At 38.1% G+C, this 19,310-nt stretch overlaps 1 protein-coding gene across 1 annotated transcript in view; it reads left to right on the forward strand.

The window, feature by feature from the left end:
- The window catches only part of KCNB2 (potassium voltage-gated channel subfamily B member 2), a 405,284-nt gene that overhangs the window by 12,608 nt on the left and 373,366 nt on the right, over nucleotides 1-19,310 (forward strand). Inside the window, exon 2 of the mRNA XM_055286489.2 lies at nucleotides 17,903-18,574. Coding sequence (XP_055142464.1) covers nucleotides 17,996-18,574 — 579 coding nt within the window. The 5' untranslated portion in view covers nucleotides 17,903-17,995. The remainder of the gene's footprint in view (nucleotides 1-17,902; nucleotides 18,575-19,310) is intronic.

The raw sequence follows: 19,310 nt of genomic DNA on the forward strand, positions 1-19,310 counted from the left end.
ACTAATTCTAATTAAATGTTAGATGTCACTGCTCCTAAAAATGCATTTACCATTTCTCATCACAGGAGTTTTCTCACTGGTCCATATCTCACTGGGGCCCAGGTACCAGCCATTTTCTAGACACCTCACCAGCCATTTGCTAGGTCTCTCTCTTCCTCTGGACACTTCCTCCCATCTCTTCATCCAGAATTTTCCCACTATCCTTTCTCAAGGTGACAGTGGATGATTCCAAAAGACAGAGGTATTTCATTATGCTGAACTATTTAACTCTTGTTTGCCTCTGACTTGCCCAAGAGCACTTGCCAGTAATAGCCAAATAGCCCATTATGTTTTTTGCTGAAATGAGAAAGCAATTCTTTCCCTAGGAGGACTTACTGCTTCTTATACTCTAACTGGCTGGAAATTGTAGCCAGCTTTTTACAGGTGCACATTCAGCTAATATTTATTAAACACTTTTCAGGTGTAAAGTACTCTGCTAAGTCATGAGGTTATGCAAACTTAGTCCTTACCCTTGCGAGGCTTATGGTCTGCCTGAAAACAAACATAGAACCCCTAGATCCCTTGCAGTGCTAATTGCAGTGAGTTTGCCCCAGGTCCAAACAATTGATAACTCTTTGGGTTGTGGAGTATTTTGAAAGGGATGGGGAGTAGCAGCATGCAGGCTGTGGTGTGCTGAATTGGGGAAGTTGAGACATTGTGCTGTCATTATTTCCCAGAGATAAATTCTGTGCTCTGCTTCTGGTCACCTAGTTATTTTTTGCAGACTCTAGGTCTTAAGCTATGTGGTTCTTTTTACACTCCCTGCTCCTATTTTCTAACAGTCAGGAAAAGCCAGTCCTAAAAGGAGATCAGCCAGGTATGGGAAAGTGGCATCTGGAGAGAATAGAGCAAATGACAGATGGCAATCCCAGTAGACAGGAAGTTAGACTTTCTTCCTAGGGAATGTCCTGGCTGAATATGGTAAGCAGTGTCTGGGAGCAGGTGATATTTGGAGATTCAGACAGGCAGGGCTGACAGAGACAGGCAGGGGTAGAATGGTCCAGCCCCATGGGCTCAGAATGCTACCACTGGAGGGGACATAGAGTTTAGGAAGAAGCCTCTTTTAAGTAGCTAGCAGGGGCCTACACATTTAAGACATCTCCATTCTCAGGAAAACAGGGTGATGTTCACTTCATTAATGAAGGGATCCAGGCACAATGGACAGGACCATTTCTTACGCCATCACCAAAGCACCAACCCCACTTTCCTGATGTTCCACTATAGCTTACCAACTGGACTCAGCTTCTTCTCTTGTCCTCTCAATTAATTTTGCCCTTTTGTTGTTGTCGTTGTTTATTTTTTACAAAAAGCAAATCTGATTGTGTCACTCACTTACCTAAAACCCTTAAATGATTTCCCACTTTTCTTAAGATAAGGTCCTAAACCTTCAACTTGGGGGCCATTATATTCCTCCTTCATTTTCCAAAGCATCACTAGTAGAAGGCTGTTGTACATGACGGGCTCTGGTCAGTCTGGCCCTTTGTCGCCAGCATCATCTCAGGCACCACTCACCCCTTGTTTTCTGTTACAATTTCTGGCTTTATTTTAGTTCATCTGAAGTGTGCTGGGCTTTCTTGCTAGAAGGCCGTCACACATAGTTACTTGGGATGTTCTCTCTTCCCACTTTCACCTAATAAATTCTTACTCATGTCTCTGAACTCAGGTCAAAAATCACTTGCTCAAAGAAGTCTTCTTGGCTCCCAGAGCAGGGGAGGTTTCTCATCATGCTGTCTTCCAGCACCCTGATTCCTTATGGCACTTACCCTAAATCTAACTTTAAAATTTCAGGCATTTACTCATTTAATATCAGCTTTCTCACACTAATATCAGCATCCTTTGCAAGAATATAAACTCAATGAAGGCAGGGACTGCCGCTTTCATGCACTTCTTTATCCACAGCACCTCTCACAGCTCCATGCGCATAGCAGATGCTTATTATTTGTTTGTTGAATAAATGAGTGAAGGAATGGATGGAGCTGGGGCCCAAGTCAAGTTCTAGGTCATAAAATGGAACCGGGAGCCCAGTTCCCAAGAACTGCTGTTCAGGGTAGGGCAGGATAGGACCAGAGCAAGTCTGCCTGATCATGAAGCGCCAAACCATGACCGTGCACTATTTACACTCATGAACTCTTTATATTCTTCTTGACAAAGACCAAGATGGTCCTAAAACCCAAGAGGAAGTATAGTTTGTAAGTGGAGGCCCAGGTTATACCACTGCTGGGAATGGGAGTAGAGGTAGAAGGTGGTAGAAACACAGTCAAGGCAAAACATGTGCTTCCAACAGAATTTTTTCTGCCATTCTTATTAAGAACAGAACTTATTTCTTATTTAAGAACAGAACTCAGCCTCATAACTTCACGGAAAGTTGTCTAGACCAGTGCTTTCCAATAGAACTTGATGTGATGATGGAAATGTTCTATATTTGTGCTCTCCAGTACAGTAGTCACTAGCCCCATGAGCTATTGAATATTTGAAACATAACTTGAGAGACTGAGAAGTTGAATTTTGTATTTATTTAATTTATGTTGAAATAGCCACATGTGACTAGTGGCTACCATGCTAGAAGTATATAGGTCTAGACTATTATTAGCATGAACTACCTTAAGAAACTAAGTTTCAAAAGCAGTATGGTTTAAATTTTAGACAATTCATTTACAACCAGTGTTGGCCTCCAGTTTACCATATAAACATGTAAGCAATCTTTGGTGCCCAGTGCCAGTTTGACTTTGATGAGTATCTCCTAGGTACATCCTATTGAAGGGATTTGAATGAACTATCTCTTGTTTCTGTCCACTGGCACTGTTCTTTATTGAGGGCATTTCTATCTTTAGGCAGGCTGTACAAAATGTGAAGTATTGTACACATGTAGAACACTTTCTCTGTAAGTATCTGTGTCATATAACTGTCTCACATCCACTTTTCCCAGGCAGGATTTTTTTTTTGTACCCTCCCCTCTTCTTTGTTTCTCTCCTTCCTCTCTTACTGTTTCCTTTTTTGACATCTAAAATGACAAAGATACAACACTGTGTCCTTTAACAAGTTCCTTTTCTTTTGCACATTCATTTATTTTCCTTTGTGCTTATTTCTATAAGCTGTTTTATCAGTTCAGATCCTTAACAACAAAAAAAATTTAAAAAAAACCACACAGACCAAAATCCAGTTCAAATCATTAACAACAACAACAAAATCTCAGAAATGATGATAGCTCTTGGCTTGCTGATTCATACATTTTGGATATTGATTGTATATAATAATTTCAATATCAATATATGAAGAATTTAACGTAAGGCATTGCATTTGGTTTTTCCCAGTTTTCACCTAGATAACATGGTAGTTGCTTTTAATCCTTTGAAATTGCCCATTTGTCTGACTCTTGAGTTCTTTGCCCTGCTTTCCACAAATAAAAAACTTTCCAATGAGGAAATACCAGAATAAGAATGTGGTGTTTAGAAGGCAAAAATCTGAAATATCATAATAAAGTAACATTTTCAAAGAAAGAGTCTATCTTTACTCCTTTTTCCTTAGTCTGAATAGCTTAGAACAAATGTGTCTCAGGGCTTTCATGCTAAATGTTCCCAGTTCATAAAATCGTGATTATTAATCAGGCTATCATTAAATATTAACTTACTTTTGAGATAAATGTCATTTTAAATTTGGAATCCTACTTTTTTTTCTAAATCTAAAGAGAGCATTTTCATTAGGCTTTATGGAAAGAGTGCACATAGAAAGCTTAGAAGCTATTTAGAAGCTACTTCTTAAACTTGGCTTCTGGTTTCATTCCAGCCCAGCCAAATAGTTTCCAGCATAATAAACACAATTTGTAAACATCTATATGAAGCTAAAGTAGAACATTATGGTAATCGTTTTTGTCATTTTTTTTAAATCTGGGGAGCTATTTTATTGCAGGCATTTTATAACATTCGGAATACAGTGCTTCATGGGTAGTAGATGCTCGATAAATATTTGTTGAATGAATTAACAAATTAATAAAACCTCAAAGAGTTTTTAAAATTACAAATGGGGGCTAAGACTATTGTGTCCATAAATGCATACTATATTCCACAAAGCCCCATGAATTAAAATATCCATGTCATTTGCTGGTACTTTATATTAGTTTCTCTTCTTTTACAGCGATACGTTTAAATCAGGGAGACAGTTTCAACTAGGTGCTAGTTAAATACATATTCAAGTCCATAATGTTATCTGGGCCTACAAAACACATGCTAGAACACAAAACCAAAAGTTCTTGTAATATTCTTTGCAGTGATCCTATGGTTTTCTTGAGAGCAAAGGGCTACTTTACCCAATTTTGCATCATCCCCCATGCTCGATACATAGTGACAGTCAAGTAACGTTGTTTTGGAAGGAGGAGACAGAACGAGAGAGGAATAATGGATCTAAATCACTATTTCTTATTTATATTTTATGGTCTTTTTCCATTCTGACCATTATTGGAATAGTAGAAATTATAGACTTATGTTGTAGCCAGGAATCATTAATAATAAGGTTCAACTCACCAGTATTTATAGGTTTCACTGGGTATGAGATAGTCAGATTACTCTTGCTTCACATTTTTCCTCTTCCATTGTTTAAATTGTATATTTATTTTTGGTGCTCTGCGGTAGCAAAGTCTAATACAAAGAACTAGGTTCAGAAGCAGGAGCTTTAGCTACTGGCTCTGATGCTGAAAAGGCCCTGGGAAGATTGTTTAAATCTACCAGTGTTTTTCACCTAGTTACAGTGGACCCCTTCTAACTATAAATTTTGTATTTTCAACATTTAAAAAATATTGGCAGGCATCTATTTTGACCATAAATCTTGAATACTAAGACTACTAGCATTACTTCTGAAAGTCACATACTAAAACTTATGTTTAGTTTTAAAAATTCAGAGCTGCCAAAACAGTTGCCAATTCTACCATCTCTATCCATAAGAGAATTGTAACGTGATAGTCTATGTTATACATGTCATTCAGGCCAAGGGGTAGACAAAATATTACAGGAATTATTTTTGTTTCACTCTTAACTTCAATATCATGCTACTAGGATTGCTCAATATTGATCCTATATTTCCGCTTATTTATTATAGGCATCCAGAATCCTTCAATTCAAGGAAAATTCCCAGTGTCTTATAAGGTCAAGAACATGGTCTTTGGATTAAGATAATGCTGGGTTGGAATCTCGGAGGCAGCACCTCCTAGTTGTGTTGTGGGCAAGAAACTTACCTTTCTGAGCCTCAGTTTCTTAACCTGTAAATAAAAGATAATAACACCCACGCCAAGGAGGGATGAGAAATAATGAGAATTCTCACCATGCGAATTAACTGCGATAAGCACAGTGGCTACATATAATAATCACTCAATATTTGGTAGGTGATGAAAATGATAATCATTAACAAAATTCACAAAGCAAATGAGATCCTAACTTTGGCTCTCTTTCAGATACAACTCTAAGAATATCCCTACCTTCTAGGAAATGTAAATTTTACTTATGGGCATTTTGATCTTAAGCTGAAATAAAATCCAAATTGTAAAACTGAATCCATCACAATAGCTTATTTTACACCGACATGTTCTTTTATTATAATCCTGACTACATGCAGCTTGCAAAGATGAAAAACAGTGCTTTAAATATCACCATCTCTGAATCCAGAAAAACTAGTTCTTTCCTTGAAGAAAAAAAAAATGAAGAAAACCCACAACAATATTAAAGAAGAATTTTTAAAAGGAAAATAGAATCCATAATTTCACAACCCTTAACCACACTACTCCTTTCAATGAGAATAATAGCCTTCATTTATTTTTGAGTATGTTCTCCCTTTGTCCATAGTAACATTCTCTGTTATATACTGTTGCAACCATAATTATTATGATTTTTCCACACTGTTTTTCTCATTATTTATTTCAAGACTGCATCATCTGGTACAAGTCATGTGAACTCAGGGCTTCAGTTGGTCCATCTGTGGTCCCTAATTTTTATATTTTTATTTTAGAAAATGTTGATGGAAATCGATGAGTTCATGTTCCTCACCAAATGCTTTGATATGTTCTTATCAAATTTTGCTGAATTATATTTCTAGCAGTAAATTTAACATCCTAAGATTCATAGATGCTAGTAGGTCATCTTGCTCATCTGCCTTACTTTTTTACCATTAATTATTTATTATTATTGTAGCTTCCTAGTGTTTTACACAACAGAGACACATGGTAGGTTGACAGAGGGGGCAGGGGTGAGGGAAGGAATATTTATAAAGTGCCATACACAGATGGATGGTTAAAAAATGCTGTTTAGTGATCCTCGCTAATGACAAGGATGGATGGAAAACATTATTCCCAAGGAATGTGGAGATGGTGGTGTCTATAGTTCAGGGAACCTCTTCCCTTTTCTATCTAATAATGAATAGAAATAATATCTAATAATGAATAGAAAAAAATCAAGCATACAATCGATTTTGACAAAGTCCAATTTTTAAATTAATTCCATAATACCATTGATTTGTTAGAAACTTGTTTTTAATGCTTGAATCTAGAACACAGTGTTTTGAGTATGAGTAGTCAGGGAAAGAAAAAAAGGGACCTCCAGTTCATGCTATGCCGAGTGTCCCAAGGTGAATTTTGGAAGCGGTCTGCTTTGAGGCTGAAGGTATGGTATCTTAGCCCCTTGGGACTATTACTACAGGATATCTTAGACGAGGTAACTTATGAACAGCAGAAATTTATTTCTCACAGTTCTGGAGGATGGGAAGTTCAAGATCAAGGTGCTGGCAGATTTAGTGTCTGGTGAGGGCCTCTTCCTTAAAGATGGTGTCTTCTTGCTGTGTCAAGGACACAGGCAGCTCTCTGGGGCCTGTTCTGTAGACACTAATCCCATTCATGAGGGCCCTGCTCTCATGACCTAATCACCCCCGAAAGGTCCCACCTCTTAATACGATCAACTTGGGAAACAGGATTTCAACATAGGAATTCTGATGGGATGCAAGCATTCAGACCATAGTACATGGCCACCTGTGTATTGTGATTAGAATACATCAGGAAAGACTCTCACCTTTCCCCTCACAGGATTTTCCCATCTCAATTACTGCCCAGCATGTATTTCCATTATTATAGGATTATTCCTTTGAGGCCACACATGGAAATACATTTTATTATTCAGAAACAGACAATTGTTGACAGGTATAAGCTTATATTTTGAAGAAAAAAATGGACTCACTAACTTTGATACGTTCTTTTCTTTTATTTTTTAATTGGTGAAAATGCCATCATATTGAAGAGACCCTCACCAGACATGAAATATCTTTTCTAGGAGTAAGTATAAGCTGAGAAATGGAAAATTCACTCGTACAATATTTTAAATTTAAGAAATTTACCAAAGTCAACTTTTTCCTATTCCTCATCAGTCCAGTGGAAGATGTAGATGAGTGGTAATCACACAGAAATCTCACAGAACCATAAAATTGCAGTGACAGAAAGCACTTGAGGGCCATCTTGTCAACATCCACGGACTAGGGGTTTCTCCTGTGTATACCTGACAGGTGATCACCTGGGTCTACATGAACACTGCCAGGCAGTGAGCCTGGTAGTTTTTTGAGGTAGCACTGTTCATTGTTGGGCAACAATAATTACTAGAGAGTTTTATATATGTACAAGTTGTTTTCTACCTATTTCCAGGAAATCCAGCTCTTACTTTTAACCCAGGCCTTGTTAAAGTTGGCAAATAAAGGTCATCAGAACTTCTAAATAAATTGGAGGTTATCCATAATAATTGGTATTATATTATGTTAACCAAAATATCTAACAAAACAAACAAGATACTAGTGCTTTGAAATTTATTACTTATTCATTCATTTTTTGGGGGTAGTCCACAACATGTGTTAAGCATTCATATTAGGTGACACAATAGCTAGGTACAAAAGATGCAAAAATGAATACAGAGATGTTTGTCAATTATAAATAACTCACGTCAAGTAGATGTTTCCAGGTTTAAGCCCTCATGGCCACTTGTACTTTGAATTGTAGTTAGTTGCTTGCATGTTTGTAGAATATCTTTCTACCTCCATGAGAATGTAAGCTGCACCATGTCAGAGACTGTGCCTCAAGCAGCGTAGCGGTTCATACATATTTGCTGCATGATAAGAAAGGGTTCTAATTGAATAGTTATAATGAGAAAAGCACTATAATAGATAAAACAAACTTCTAACCCACTGAAGCAGGGAAGATTAATTCTTTCTGGGAAGGTACTTATCCTTGATCTTGAATAATGAGTAAAAGTTTATTAGGTGGAAAATGCGGAAAAGAACATTTCATACGTGGAAGTCATATTGAATTTGGGGAATGGCAGGTAACACGAGGTAGTGGGAATGAGAGGAAACTGAATTTTAAGTAAATAAGGAAGGACATAATTAAACCTGATTATTTACTTTTTTAGTTAACTAATATTTATTGCATGTCACCTGGGGCACAATGATGAATAAGATCAGATGTGATCCCTGCCCTCCAGGAACTTAGAATATTGTGAAGAAGATGGATATTTATCAAATAATCAAAGTAATCATCCCAACAAATATAAAATTGATGTTGTGACAAATGCTCCTACAGATGAAAGGTACCTGGTTCTATAAGTTCTTACAGTAGGAGGATTATTGTATCGTCAAGGAGGTCAGGGGACAATAAGATGTGATCCTTGAGTTGATATCTGAAGGTGAAGAGGGGAAAGAAACGATGTACAAATTCCCTGTTCCCTGTGGCAGAGGGAGAATAGCACATTAAAGAAATGAAAGAAGGATCTATAACAGAGAGAGAGAGAGAGAGAGGGTTGGGGGGAGCAGCAAGGGACATGTAGAAGCACAGAAGTAAGTGAAATATAGACCTTGAAGTCTTTGTATAATGTTGTGTCTTCTTTTTTCTTTATTTTATTTTATTTTATTTATTTATATTTTGGAGATGGAGTCCCACTCTGTTTCCCAGGATGGAGTGCAATGACATGATCTGGGCTCACTGCAACCTCCGCTACCTGGTTCAAGTGATTCTCCTGCCTCAGCCTCCTGAGTAGCTGGGATTACAGGCACGTGCTACTACGCCCAGCTAATTTTTGTATTTTTAGTAGAGACGGGGTTTCACCGTGTTTCCCAGGCTGATCTTGAACTCTTGAGCTCAGGCAATCCACCTGCCTCAGCCTCCCAAAGTGCTGGGATTACAGGTGTGAGCCACCGCACCCGGCCAGTGTTGTGTCTTAATCCTGAGAGCCAGGAAGCCATGGGAGCATCTTCTACAAGAGATGGCCCTGAGCTGATGGTGTTTGGGCTGTAGTGTGCAGAACTGACTGGAGAGATCCAGGGCAGAAGGAGGTTGTTACCATCAAAACCAGTGCTAGGGAAGCAGAGATAAGGAAAGAGCAGTTCTAGGAAGTACACCTCTCTTTGCAAGAACACAGTTAAGTTGCCTGACTGTGGCCATTACCCTTTATTGCAACAAACAATATGTAGGAGATAACTCATCTCAACTTGGTGTAGTTTGGATTAGTATTTTGACATGGGGATAGATTAAGAAATAAAAGTTTTTTAAAACTCTGACTAGAAGGTGAAAAGCAAATAATGAGGTGGGATTTAATGGAAAGAGGCTTGTATAGACAACTAGAGATCTGGGTTCTAGTTCAAGCTCAGCAACTATCAACTGAGGTCAGCCAAGTCATGCGACCTCAGTTTTAAAAGATGTAAATAAAGAAATTGGACCAGATCATATCTAAACTCCCTTCTGCCACATTCTGTGATTGTAGTCTCAAAACATGGAGGTATATAAAGCATGGCGTAATACTTAAATCATAGAGACTTCTCAGTATTTGAGCTTTTAATACAGGCACATTACATATAATGTGTTTGATTATGGAGAAATAGGAACGGAATGATAATTTAAAGTGTATTTTTACTATGAGACAGAACCCAACTGAGAAACAGTCCTTGTACATGAATATTACTACTAAACATTTCAGACCAATCATTACATGAACTAAAAGTTAATTTTTACTGGAAGTGACCTAACAAATTGTTCAAATCCTATCCAAATTTCATGAACATTTCCATATTTGGTTTCATAGAGGATAAGTCTATCTTATGCCAAACATCCAAATGGAATGTAAAACTTATGTCATTCACCCAAATAGTGTATTGTGTCATCCATGTGGAATACCAGGTAGTGACTGAAGTTCGTGATTTATTTTTCAGGATATTATTGGGTGGCCCATTGTTTCCCATTCCTTTCAGTAGTACCAGTAGATTCTCTGTTGGTTGCCTTCCTTATTTTTTTCATCACCTTGCATCTTTATCCCCTTCATTACACTGTGAGTCTGGGAAGACTTGCAAAAGGAAAGATTTAGAAGGACACACCTTGGGTGCCAGTGTAAAGGGCACTTTTACCATCATAATAGAAAACCCACTAGCTGAATAGCTGAATGTGGATATAAAAATGTGAGCCCTTTTCTGTGTGTGTTTTGAAGCACAGTAAAAATTTCCAGCCATCACTATACCTTGTAGTCTATAAAAGGTCCAAGATGCTTTATAATTCAATATTATATTTTTCAGAATAAAGAAAGGTTTTTTTCTGGTCAGCTATGTTTTATAAAAGGCCATTTTTCTAAAGACAAATCTGGTGTTTTATTCTGTAATTTTAGTGAACATATATGTTTAGGGCCTAATTCTTTAAATAATTATCCTGATGAAGAAAATTTATATTATGGGTCTAAACAAAATAGTTTATTTATAAATTTGGAGACAGCTATGATATTGAAAGATGCTCATATTACATATCCTATTTATTACTTGTCCCCTTCTTATTGCAACACAATGCTTCCTTTGACCACTGAAAGGAAAGCTTTTAGGATTTCATCTGAGTGTATCCAAAAATAGCATCGGTTATGTCAAGGATAAAAGTTCTAATTTTTTTTTTTTTTTGAGACATAGTCTTGCTCTGTCACCAGGCTGGAGTGCAGTGGCACAATCTCGGCTCACTGCAACCTCTGCCTCCCAGGTTCTGGCAATTCTCCTGCCTCAGCTTCCCGAGTAGCTGGGACTACAGGCGTGCGCCACCACTCCCAGATAATTTTTGTATTTTTTGTAAAGATGGGGTTTCACCACTTTGGCCAGGATGGTCTCGATCTCTTGACCTCATAATCTGCCCACCTTGGCCTCCCAAAAAAGTTCTATTTTTTTTTTTAGACTAAGGAGTATGTAGTTGTGCTAAATTTGAGGAACAAATTGATATTAGCAGCCTTTGATTGCAGAAAAGAAATATCACCTTCCACTTTCTAAGGACAAGGACAGCATTTCAGTTATTCCTAGAACTTTATGTATTAAAAAATAATAAACAGTATGAAATTTATTAAATATTTCTGACCAGGTTCTAAAGTAATGCAGGTTGCAGGTTTGTTGAATTTCTTAGAATAGCTGAAAATTTCCAGGACCTTACCTTAAAATATATATATATATATATATATGTGTATATATATATATATATATATATATATATATGAATTATATGTTTTTAACTTCTTGCTATAATGTTTTTGGTTTTTATTAGTAAATTTTGGAGGTGCTTTTAAAAATTGCAGCTAACAATAGAATTAAAAAATATACTTTGATTTAATCTTCAGCTAGCAGTTACGATGCCTTTCTCTTCAGATATCTACTGCAAATCATCTTGTGGCTCTTTGAAACATAGTTTCTACAGAAACTTACTACTTAATGCTATACATGAAAATTTAAGAAAATGCCTTAGAGCTATATATGGAGTGATACAGACTTAAAGGTCTCAGAGCTGTTTGTTTGCAGTGCCTGCTCAGCATGTTCTAGCAACACAAAAATGAAATGTTAAACATCACTTACATCTTTAGAAAGGTTTGCTTTTTATCTTCACAGGATCGCACATGTGACTTACCCTGCCTGGCTCCATGAAAGAAGTGTCAAGTGTATGACATAATGCTAGTATTTTTGAGACTACAGTAAACCCCACTCCCCCTCCAAACCTGGAGCCTCAAGCTGTAATTAGGATGCCATGATAAGAAAGTTGTGTTTTGTCAGTTTTGGCCCTGAGCGGGTGGCAGCATAATGCCACGCTGCTGTAGAAGCAGGGTGCAGCTGTGCAAAACTTAAATGTTTGTTGTTGTTTATTGTTTATAGAGCTGCTTTTTTTTTTCTCTAGAAGACTAATGAAGGGATGGTGACTACATTTGCACTGGCTGACTGATTGTAGCAAGCTTAACTTTCAATTGATTGAACGAGGTGAAATAGATCAACAACCTGCCAAAAGAAAATATTCACTAAGATTTTACCCTTGACATGAAAACAGTTGTTCTGAGGTCTCAAACAAAAGTGCCTTCTGTTTATACTGACAATTTATGTTTATAAATTATTCACAATTGCATAATATCTACACAATTTAAGCATTGAATTATTGCATTTTATATTATACTTATATACAGAATTGAACTACATGATTAATTTTATGAGGTAAAAAATCATTATGATAGACATAAATTCACTTATGAAAGTATATGTGAGAAAATGTAACATCATATCCACTTTAATTACTGAAATTAAAAACGTAAATTTTGCGAACACTCTAGGGTTGTAAAACACAATACCCTTACCCACAGGGAACTGGCAGGTTCATTGCTAGAGGTAAAATTAATATGGCAGAAAAGGACATAAATTTAAAATGAAAAGTTAAAGGATAGAAAATCAACTAAACACTAAATAAAATAAATGAAACATTCATGATGTTCTGAAGGTAGTCTGTTTCAAGCCATGATAAATATTAAAGTAAAGTTCTTGAAATGAAATGTGAAAACCACCTTCCTCAAGAAACTAGACATGGAAAATGTTTCATTGACTGTGAGGCAGCATGATAAGTTTATTTCTGTCTAAAGGATGGTGATTAGAGGGCATGGGGAGGTAAAAGGGGCAGAATCACAGTGAAAGGAAAAAATTAAGCATCATGGGAAATAAAAGAATTTTAGGCATGGACATGCCACCACTTAATGGGTGAAGAAATTAAAGTTCAATTAGCAATTGAGGGTGATGTGGAACTGAGGTGTCCTGAGCCTCAGACAGAGCCCCTTTTATGATCCCATATGACCTCCAATTCTGTTTAGATGTTTTTATCTCCTGGAAGGTATTTTCAGCCTAGGAGGCCTCTGTATTAAGATTGGCTACAGAAAACTTAATGAAGTATGTATAAGTCTGAAAAAATACAGTTTGGTTTTGTGCTTGTTTAAGTGGCTGTGAGGGTGGAAAGATCTAGGGATCAGGACAGGAAAGGAGGGAAAGAAAAGGAAGAAAGATAGGTAGCATGTGGCATAACAGACATGGGGGAAAGTAAGAGAAACCCACAGAAGAAGAGATAGAAGGGAAAATGGCAGGCAGGCAAGGAGAAAGGCTCAGTGACTTTCAAAGGCACTGTTGATCAGGGCCTATGCTCTGCAGCTTGCATTTATTATGGGCTTATTCTGAAGGCTTGATTAACTTTTGGAATACTATTCACAGGTCTTCAACTGCTCAGGAACTTAGGCCTTTGAGCCTGCACTCTTTATCAGGTAACAAGCAGAACATTCTGCCCAGGGAGAATAAAAAATCTTTTAACCATGGTAACAATAATAAGAGCAGATCATTTTTAAGTCTTAAGAAAATCAAATCAACAGGCCATTTTCTCACCCTTAGTTTCTCTATCCTTGCTATGAAGAAAGGGCATTGAATTTCAGTTTGTCTTTTATTGCGGGACTTGTAATCAACACTGGATCTCTTATAATAGAAAGTTCTTGATCAGTGAAGAAGATATTTTGGAAGTTAAGTCTTATGACCTCTCTTCACTTGAGACACACACCCTACAAAAAGGAAAATTCACCGTACACAATGCATGTGAAATTATTTAAGACAAATAGTGACCTACCAGTGACTATGTATAGCATTTCCTTTTTTAATGACTTCTTCAAAATAGCAAGTCACATCATGCCCTTTGCCAAAAACAAATGAGATATTTGTGTCATTCTGGAGTTAGTTCTCTTCCTGGAAAACCTCTTATCTGATATTATAATCAGTTTGAAAATGATTTATCTTCTTCATATTAGCATAAAACATGGTGTTCAAAAAGAGTACATTTATTTTATTTTTATTTGTATTCAAATTCAAAATGCATCAGCTCACAGTTTGTTATTTATATGGACAATTCAATGATTGATTGTTGAGATGACAGTATACCTACAACTAAGTTACTTAATGGAGACTCCACATTCAGATTAATCACTGGAATTGCCCCATCTCTAATATTTTCAGCTGTTTTTGCCTGATCCTGATAGTGTTGCTCAATTTTTAACATATATATAGTTCATCATCACCTGAATATAAAATTAGAACATGAACATCAGTGGCGCCAAAGACAGATGCTGTGAGGTGCCTGTTATGTGTGGGCTGAGGGCTCAGTAGAGAAAAGTTTGGACCCACAATCCCAGGCCTGCCTTTATAATTCAATGGGAAAGACAGAACAAAGAGAAAACTTAAAAGCTAGAATTTATTTAATAGACACTAATATAGCTTTAATCTTAGTTTTCTTTCAGTGCTTGGAAACCAAACTTTAGGGAGAAATATGAATATTCTTACTCTATTCAGATATACCTCCTTGTAGTAAGCATTTCACATAAACAATCTCATCTAATCATCATCATACTGTGCATGAAATAGATACTATTGTCTTTATTTTGTAGATTAGAAAATTCAAGCCCAGAGAATTTAGGTTGCTTAGTCAATCATTATAGATCTTCTTATTTTTGTAAAGATAAGCATTTTTGTCATGTGTGATGAAAGTGTGTGTGTGTGTGTATATATATATATATATATATATACATATATGCTTAAAATATTCCTGTAACTCTGTAGTTGAAAAAACTCCTGCTGCAAGTATATTTATTGGCCACATTTGAAGTATTTCTTATATAGTCCATCTACATTTTTCATTACCTTGACTTATATTCATTCAAGAGGATCTTTGCCTCCAGAACAAGAAATAAATTTAACTTGCAGGATGGAGAAGCCAGAGGCATGCAGAAATTGGTGTGTATCCTAAAAGAGAGTTCTAATTATAAGGACCTCTTAAATCTAACAGTTTTTCCCTTTAGTATAAGCTGTTGACTGTGTGAAACATGATATTTTACATTAAAGGTGGTATTTTGGATGAATTGCTTGAAGCTCTATGATTTTCTGCAAAAACATGAGGGGAAGATAACTAAGACGATGCTTGCTGCTGCAGATCAGAATAACAGATCAATAAGAGGGACTACAAGAGCAGTAATGTTTTAAAGAATTAGTACACAGGAGAAAAGAGCTATGAAGCAGAAGAATATACACACACACACACCACACACAACACACACACACATTCTGATGTATATTATATACACATAACATATAAACACAGATGCATTTTAAATAAGTGATCCCAATGACCCCACTTTTGCATTTTCTGGCCACATATATTACTTGGGTCAGCTCTCTTGTGGAAAATAATTAAAGAATGGATTAACTGTTTAATATTTATTAAACTTCTACACTGTATAAGCACTGTGCTTGGTGATAGGAATGTAATAATAGAGAAGATGGTCTTTGTCCTCAAGAGTTCCCAGCATACTATGGGAAAGGTATGTTGCAATGGTATGGTGGAAGTTTCATGATCCCAGAGTGGGAATATTACAGAGCGCTTTCTCTAGAAGGTGAGGTTTGAGCTGAGTCTTGAAAAGCAAGTACTAGTTAGAAGGAAACAAGAAAATGTTTCAGAACACAGTATGGAAAGGCCAGGAGCTTGAAAGGGAATGTTGTGTGCAATCTGGGATTGCTGGAATATAGTGATGAGGGAAAGATGAAAAGTGAAGGTGGAGAGGAGGCTGGACTTACTAGGACTAACTAGGCTTTAAAGTGCTGGTAGGACTTCAAAAATAAAATTCCAATAATGATGATATTTTGCAGGGTTTAAAGCATGTGAGTGGCAAGGTCAAATTTGTATCTTAGCAGAGCGTTCTAATAGCTATGTGGAGAATGGTTTTTAGGTGGACAAAACCCAAGTTTGGGATCCAATTTAAGGCTCTATTAGAAGTGTAGGCAAGGGCTGGGCACGGTGGCTCATGCCTGTAATCCCAGCACTTTGGGAGGCCAAGGCCAGGGGATTGCTTAAGCTTGGAAATTTCAGACCAGCCTGGGAAATATAGTGAGACCCTGTCTCTAAAAAAAAAAAAAAATACAAAAATTAGCCAGGCATGGTGGTGCAAGCCTGTAGTCCTAGGTACTTGGAAAGCTGAGGTGAGAGGATCACTTGAGTCCAGGAGGCAGAAGTTGCAATGAGCTGAGATTGTGCAGTGAACTGAGATTGTGCCTGGGCTACAGAGTGAGACTCTGTTTCAAAAAAAAAAAAAGAAAGAAAGAAAAGAAAAGAAGAGGGGGGAGGGACAGCATTAGGAGATACACCTAATGCTAAATGACGAGTTAATGGGTGCAGGAAATCAACATGGCACATGGATACATATGTAACAAACCTGCACATTGTGCACATGTACCCTAAAACCCTAAAGTATAATTTAAAAAAATAAATAAATAAATAAAACTGTTAAAAAAAAAAAAAAAAGAAAAGAAGTCTAGGCAAGTGATGCTGAGAGTTCGAACCAGCATTGTGGTAATAGGAACCTTGGTAACAGTGTTGGAGGCCTTAAGCAATGGTTAGGAGGTATAATTGGTAAGACTTGGTGCTTATTTGGATGTGGTTGGATGGATCAGGATTTCACAGAGTTTTAGTGAGGGTGACTGGGTATGGGGTGGGGAAGGCCATAAATCTGAGATAGAGAATGATCAGGAACTGGTTGGGCAGATTGGCACCTTGGTCAGTTTAGCTAAAGATGTCTGTGGTTTATCTAGAAGGAGTTGGTCATGGTGAGGTGCGGCGGCTCACCCTGTAATCCCAGTACTTTGGAACGCTGAGGCAGGTGGATTGCTTGCACCCCGGAGGTCAAGACCAGCCTGGGCAACATGGAGAAACTCCATCTCTACAAAAAATATAAGAATTAGCCAGGTGTGGTGGCACGTCCCAGGTACCTGGGAGGCTGAGGTGGGAGGATCATCTGAGCCCAGGAGATCAAGGCTGCAGTGAGCTGTGATGGTGGCACTGCATTCCAGCCTGGGTCACAGAGAGAGACCTGTCTCAAAAAAAAAAGAGTTGATCAAGCACATGGATCTTTTAGTCTGCAGCTTGAGAAAGAGGTCTCTCATGACATGTTTGGGAGTTGCCAGCCTATAGGTATACATCACTGAATACACAACCTTTTCTGTGTAGTACACTGTGTTGTCTTTTCCCCCTTTCCTTTTTTTTTTTTTTTTTTTTTTGAGATGGAGTCTCGCTTTGTTGCCCAGGCTGGAGTGCAGTGGCGCAGTCTCGGCTCACTGCAAGCTCCGCCTCCCGGGTTCACGCCATTCTCCTGCCTCAGCCTCTCCGAGTAGCTGGGACTACAGGCGCCCGCCACCATGCCCGGCTAATTTTTTTTTTTGTATTTTTAGTAGAGACGGGGTTTCACTGTGGTCTCGATCTCCTTACCTCATGATCCGCCCGCCTCGGCCTCCCAAAGTGCTGGGATTACAAGCGTGAGCCACCGCGCCCGGCCCCCCTTTCCTATATACCAAAGCAAAGATGTATATCTCCAAAAGTATCTAGTCGTTAATATTGTAACTTCTGGTTGTATTCAATCGTTAATATTGTACCTTCTGGTTGTAACAACAGAATGATTCCATAGAACAGGAAGCACTCTAGGAAAATGCAAGTAACCAAGTGATTGTTGCTTTCTTCCAGCTTTGTCAGTGGAAATGCCTGCCCCAGAGGGATATTGCTTCAGTTGACCTCATTTTTTAAGGACCCTGGCTCTGCTGCTTTGTCCAGTTCAAAATGGCAGAAAAGGGTCCCCCGGGTTTAAACAGGAAGACTTCAAGGTCGACACTTTCTCTTCCTCCAGAGCCTGTGGACATTATCCGGAGCAAAACATGCTCCAGAAGAGTTAAAATCAACGTGGGGGGCCTCAACCACGAAGTCCTGTGGAGAACGCTGGACAGGCTGCCCAGAACGCGCCTGGGGAAGCTTCGAGACTGCAACACACACGAGAGCCTCCTGGAAGTGTGCGACGACTATAATCTGAATGAGAACGAGTATTTCTTTGATCGGCATCCAGGAGCCTTCACTTCCATTTTAAATTTCTACCGGACAGGGAAACTCCATATGATGGAAGAAATGTGTGCACTTTCTTTTGGCCAAGAACTTGATTACTGGGGGATTGATGAGATCTACTTGGAGTCCTGTTGCCAGGCCAGATATCATCAGAAAAAAGAACAAATGAACGAAGAACTGAGGCGAGAGGCAGAGACTATGCGAGAGCGAGAAGGAGAAGAGTTTGATAATACCTGCTGCCCTGATAAAAGGAAGAAACTGTGGGACTTGCTGGAGAAACCTAACTCATCAGTGGCTGCAAAGGTATGAAACCCATAGTATTGCTTGCCTGTGTGTGGTCAGAAAAGATGCTACCTACGTTCTAGAGAGTATAACTTTTTTTACTGTTCTGGTAACACAGAACAAAGTGTGGCTACACAGACAGTGAAAAAATCGTTTCCAAAATCTTATTTAGTCCAATATAGTCATTGATCCTGGTTAATGACATAAAATGGCATTACCCTTTCATAAATATTTTTGTCTGTAGAAAGGGGCCTGGGCAACAGAGAATGAAAGAGAATCCTGGTTTTCCTGGCACTGTATCATGTTGGTGACTTGGAGGTTGAGGAGAAAGCCCTAGCTCAGACCCATCAGGCACTGAGTCTTGTGGAAGACGAGGGCCTGAGCTCCATCTTGAACAAAGGGAAGGTACTGTCACTGGAAGGAGAGGAGGTACCTCTTAGCCTGGCTATGTAGAGGTTCAAGGAAAGAGACGAGAGCATGGCCCCAGGTAGCTCAGAGGGCAAGTGCCACACACATGAGGAAGGGACTGTTTTATTAAGCTGTGTGAAAAATGAGTCAATGTCCAGAATGCATCCACGTACCTCCCCTTGTGAGGCCTCCTTTAACAGTGCATGTTTCTGACTGTTAATTTTTTTTTTTACAATTGAGGTATTACCATGTATCAGAGTTCATAAAATATTTGCTTAAAATGAAGGTAAATTCATATTTTCCCATTGTGACTGCATATATCTAAATCTCACAGTAAATTTTTTGTCAC

This window comes from Symphalangus syndactylus, chromosome 7 (assembly GCF_028878055.3).
Source record: "Symphalangus syndactylus isolate Jambi chromosome 7, NHGRI_mSymSyn1-v2.1_pri, whole genome shotgun sequence".
Lineage (NCBI taxonomy): Eukaryota > Metazoa > Chordata > Mammalia > Primates > Hylobatidae > Symphalangus > Symphalangus syndactylus.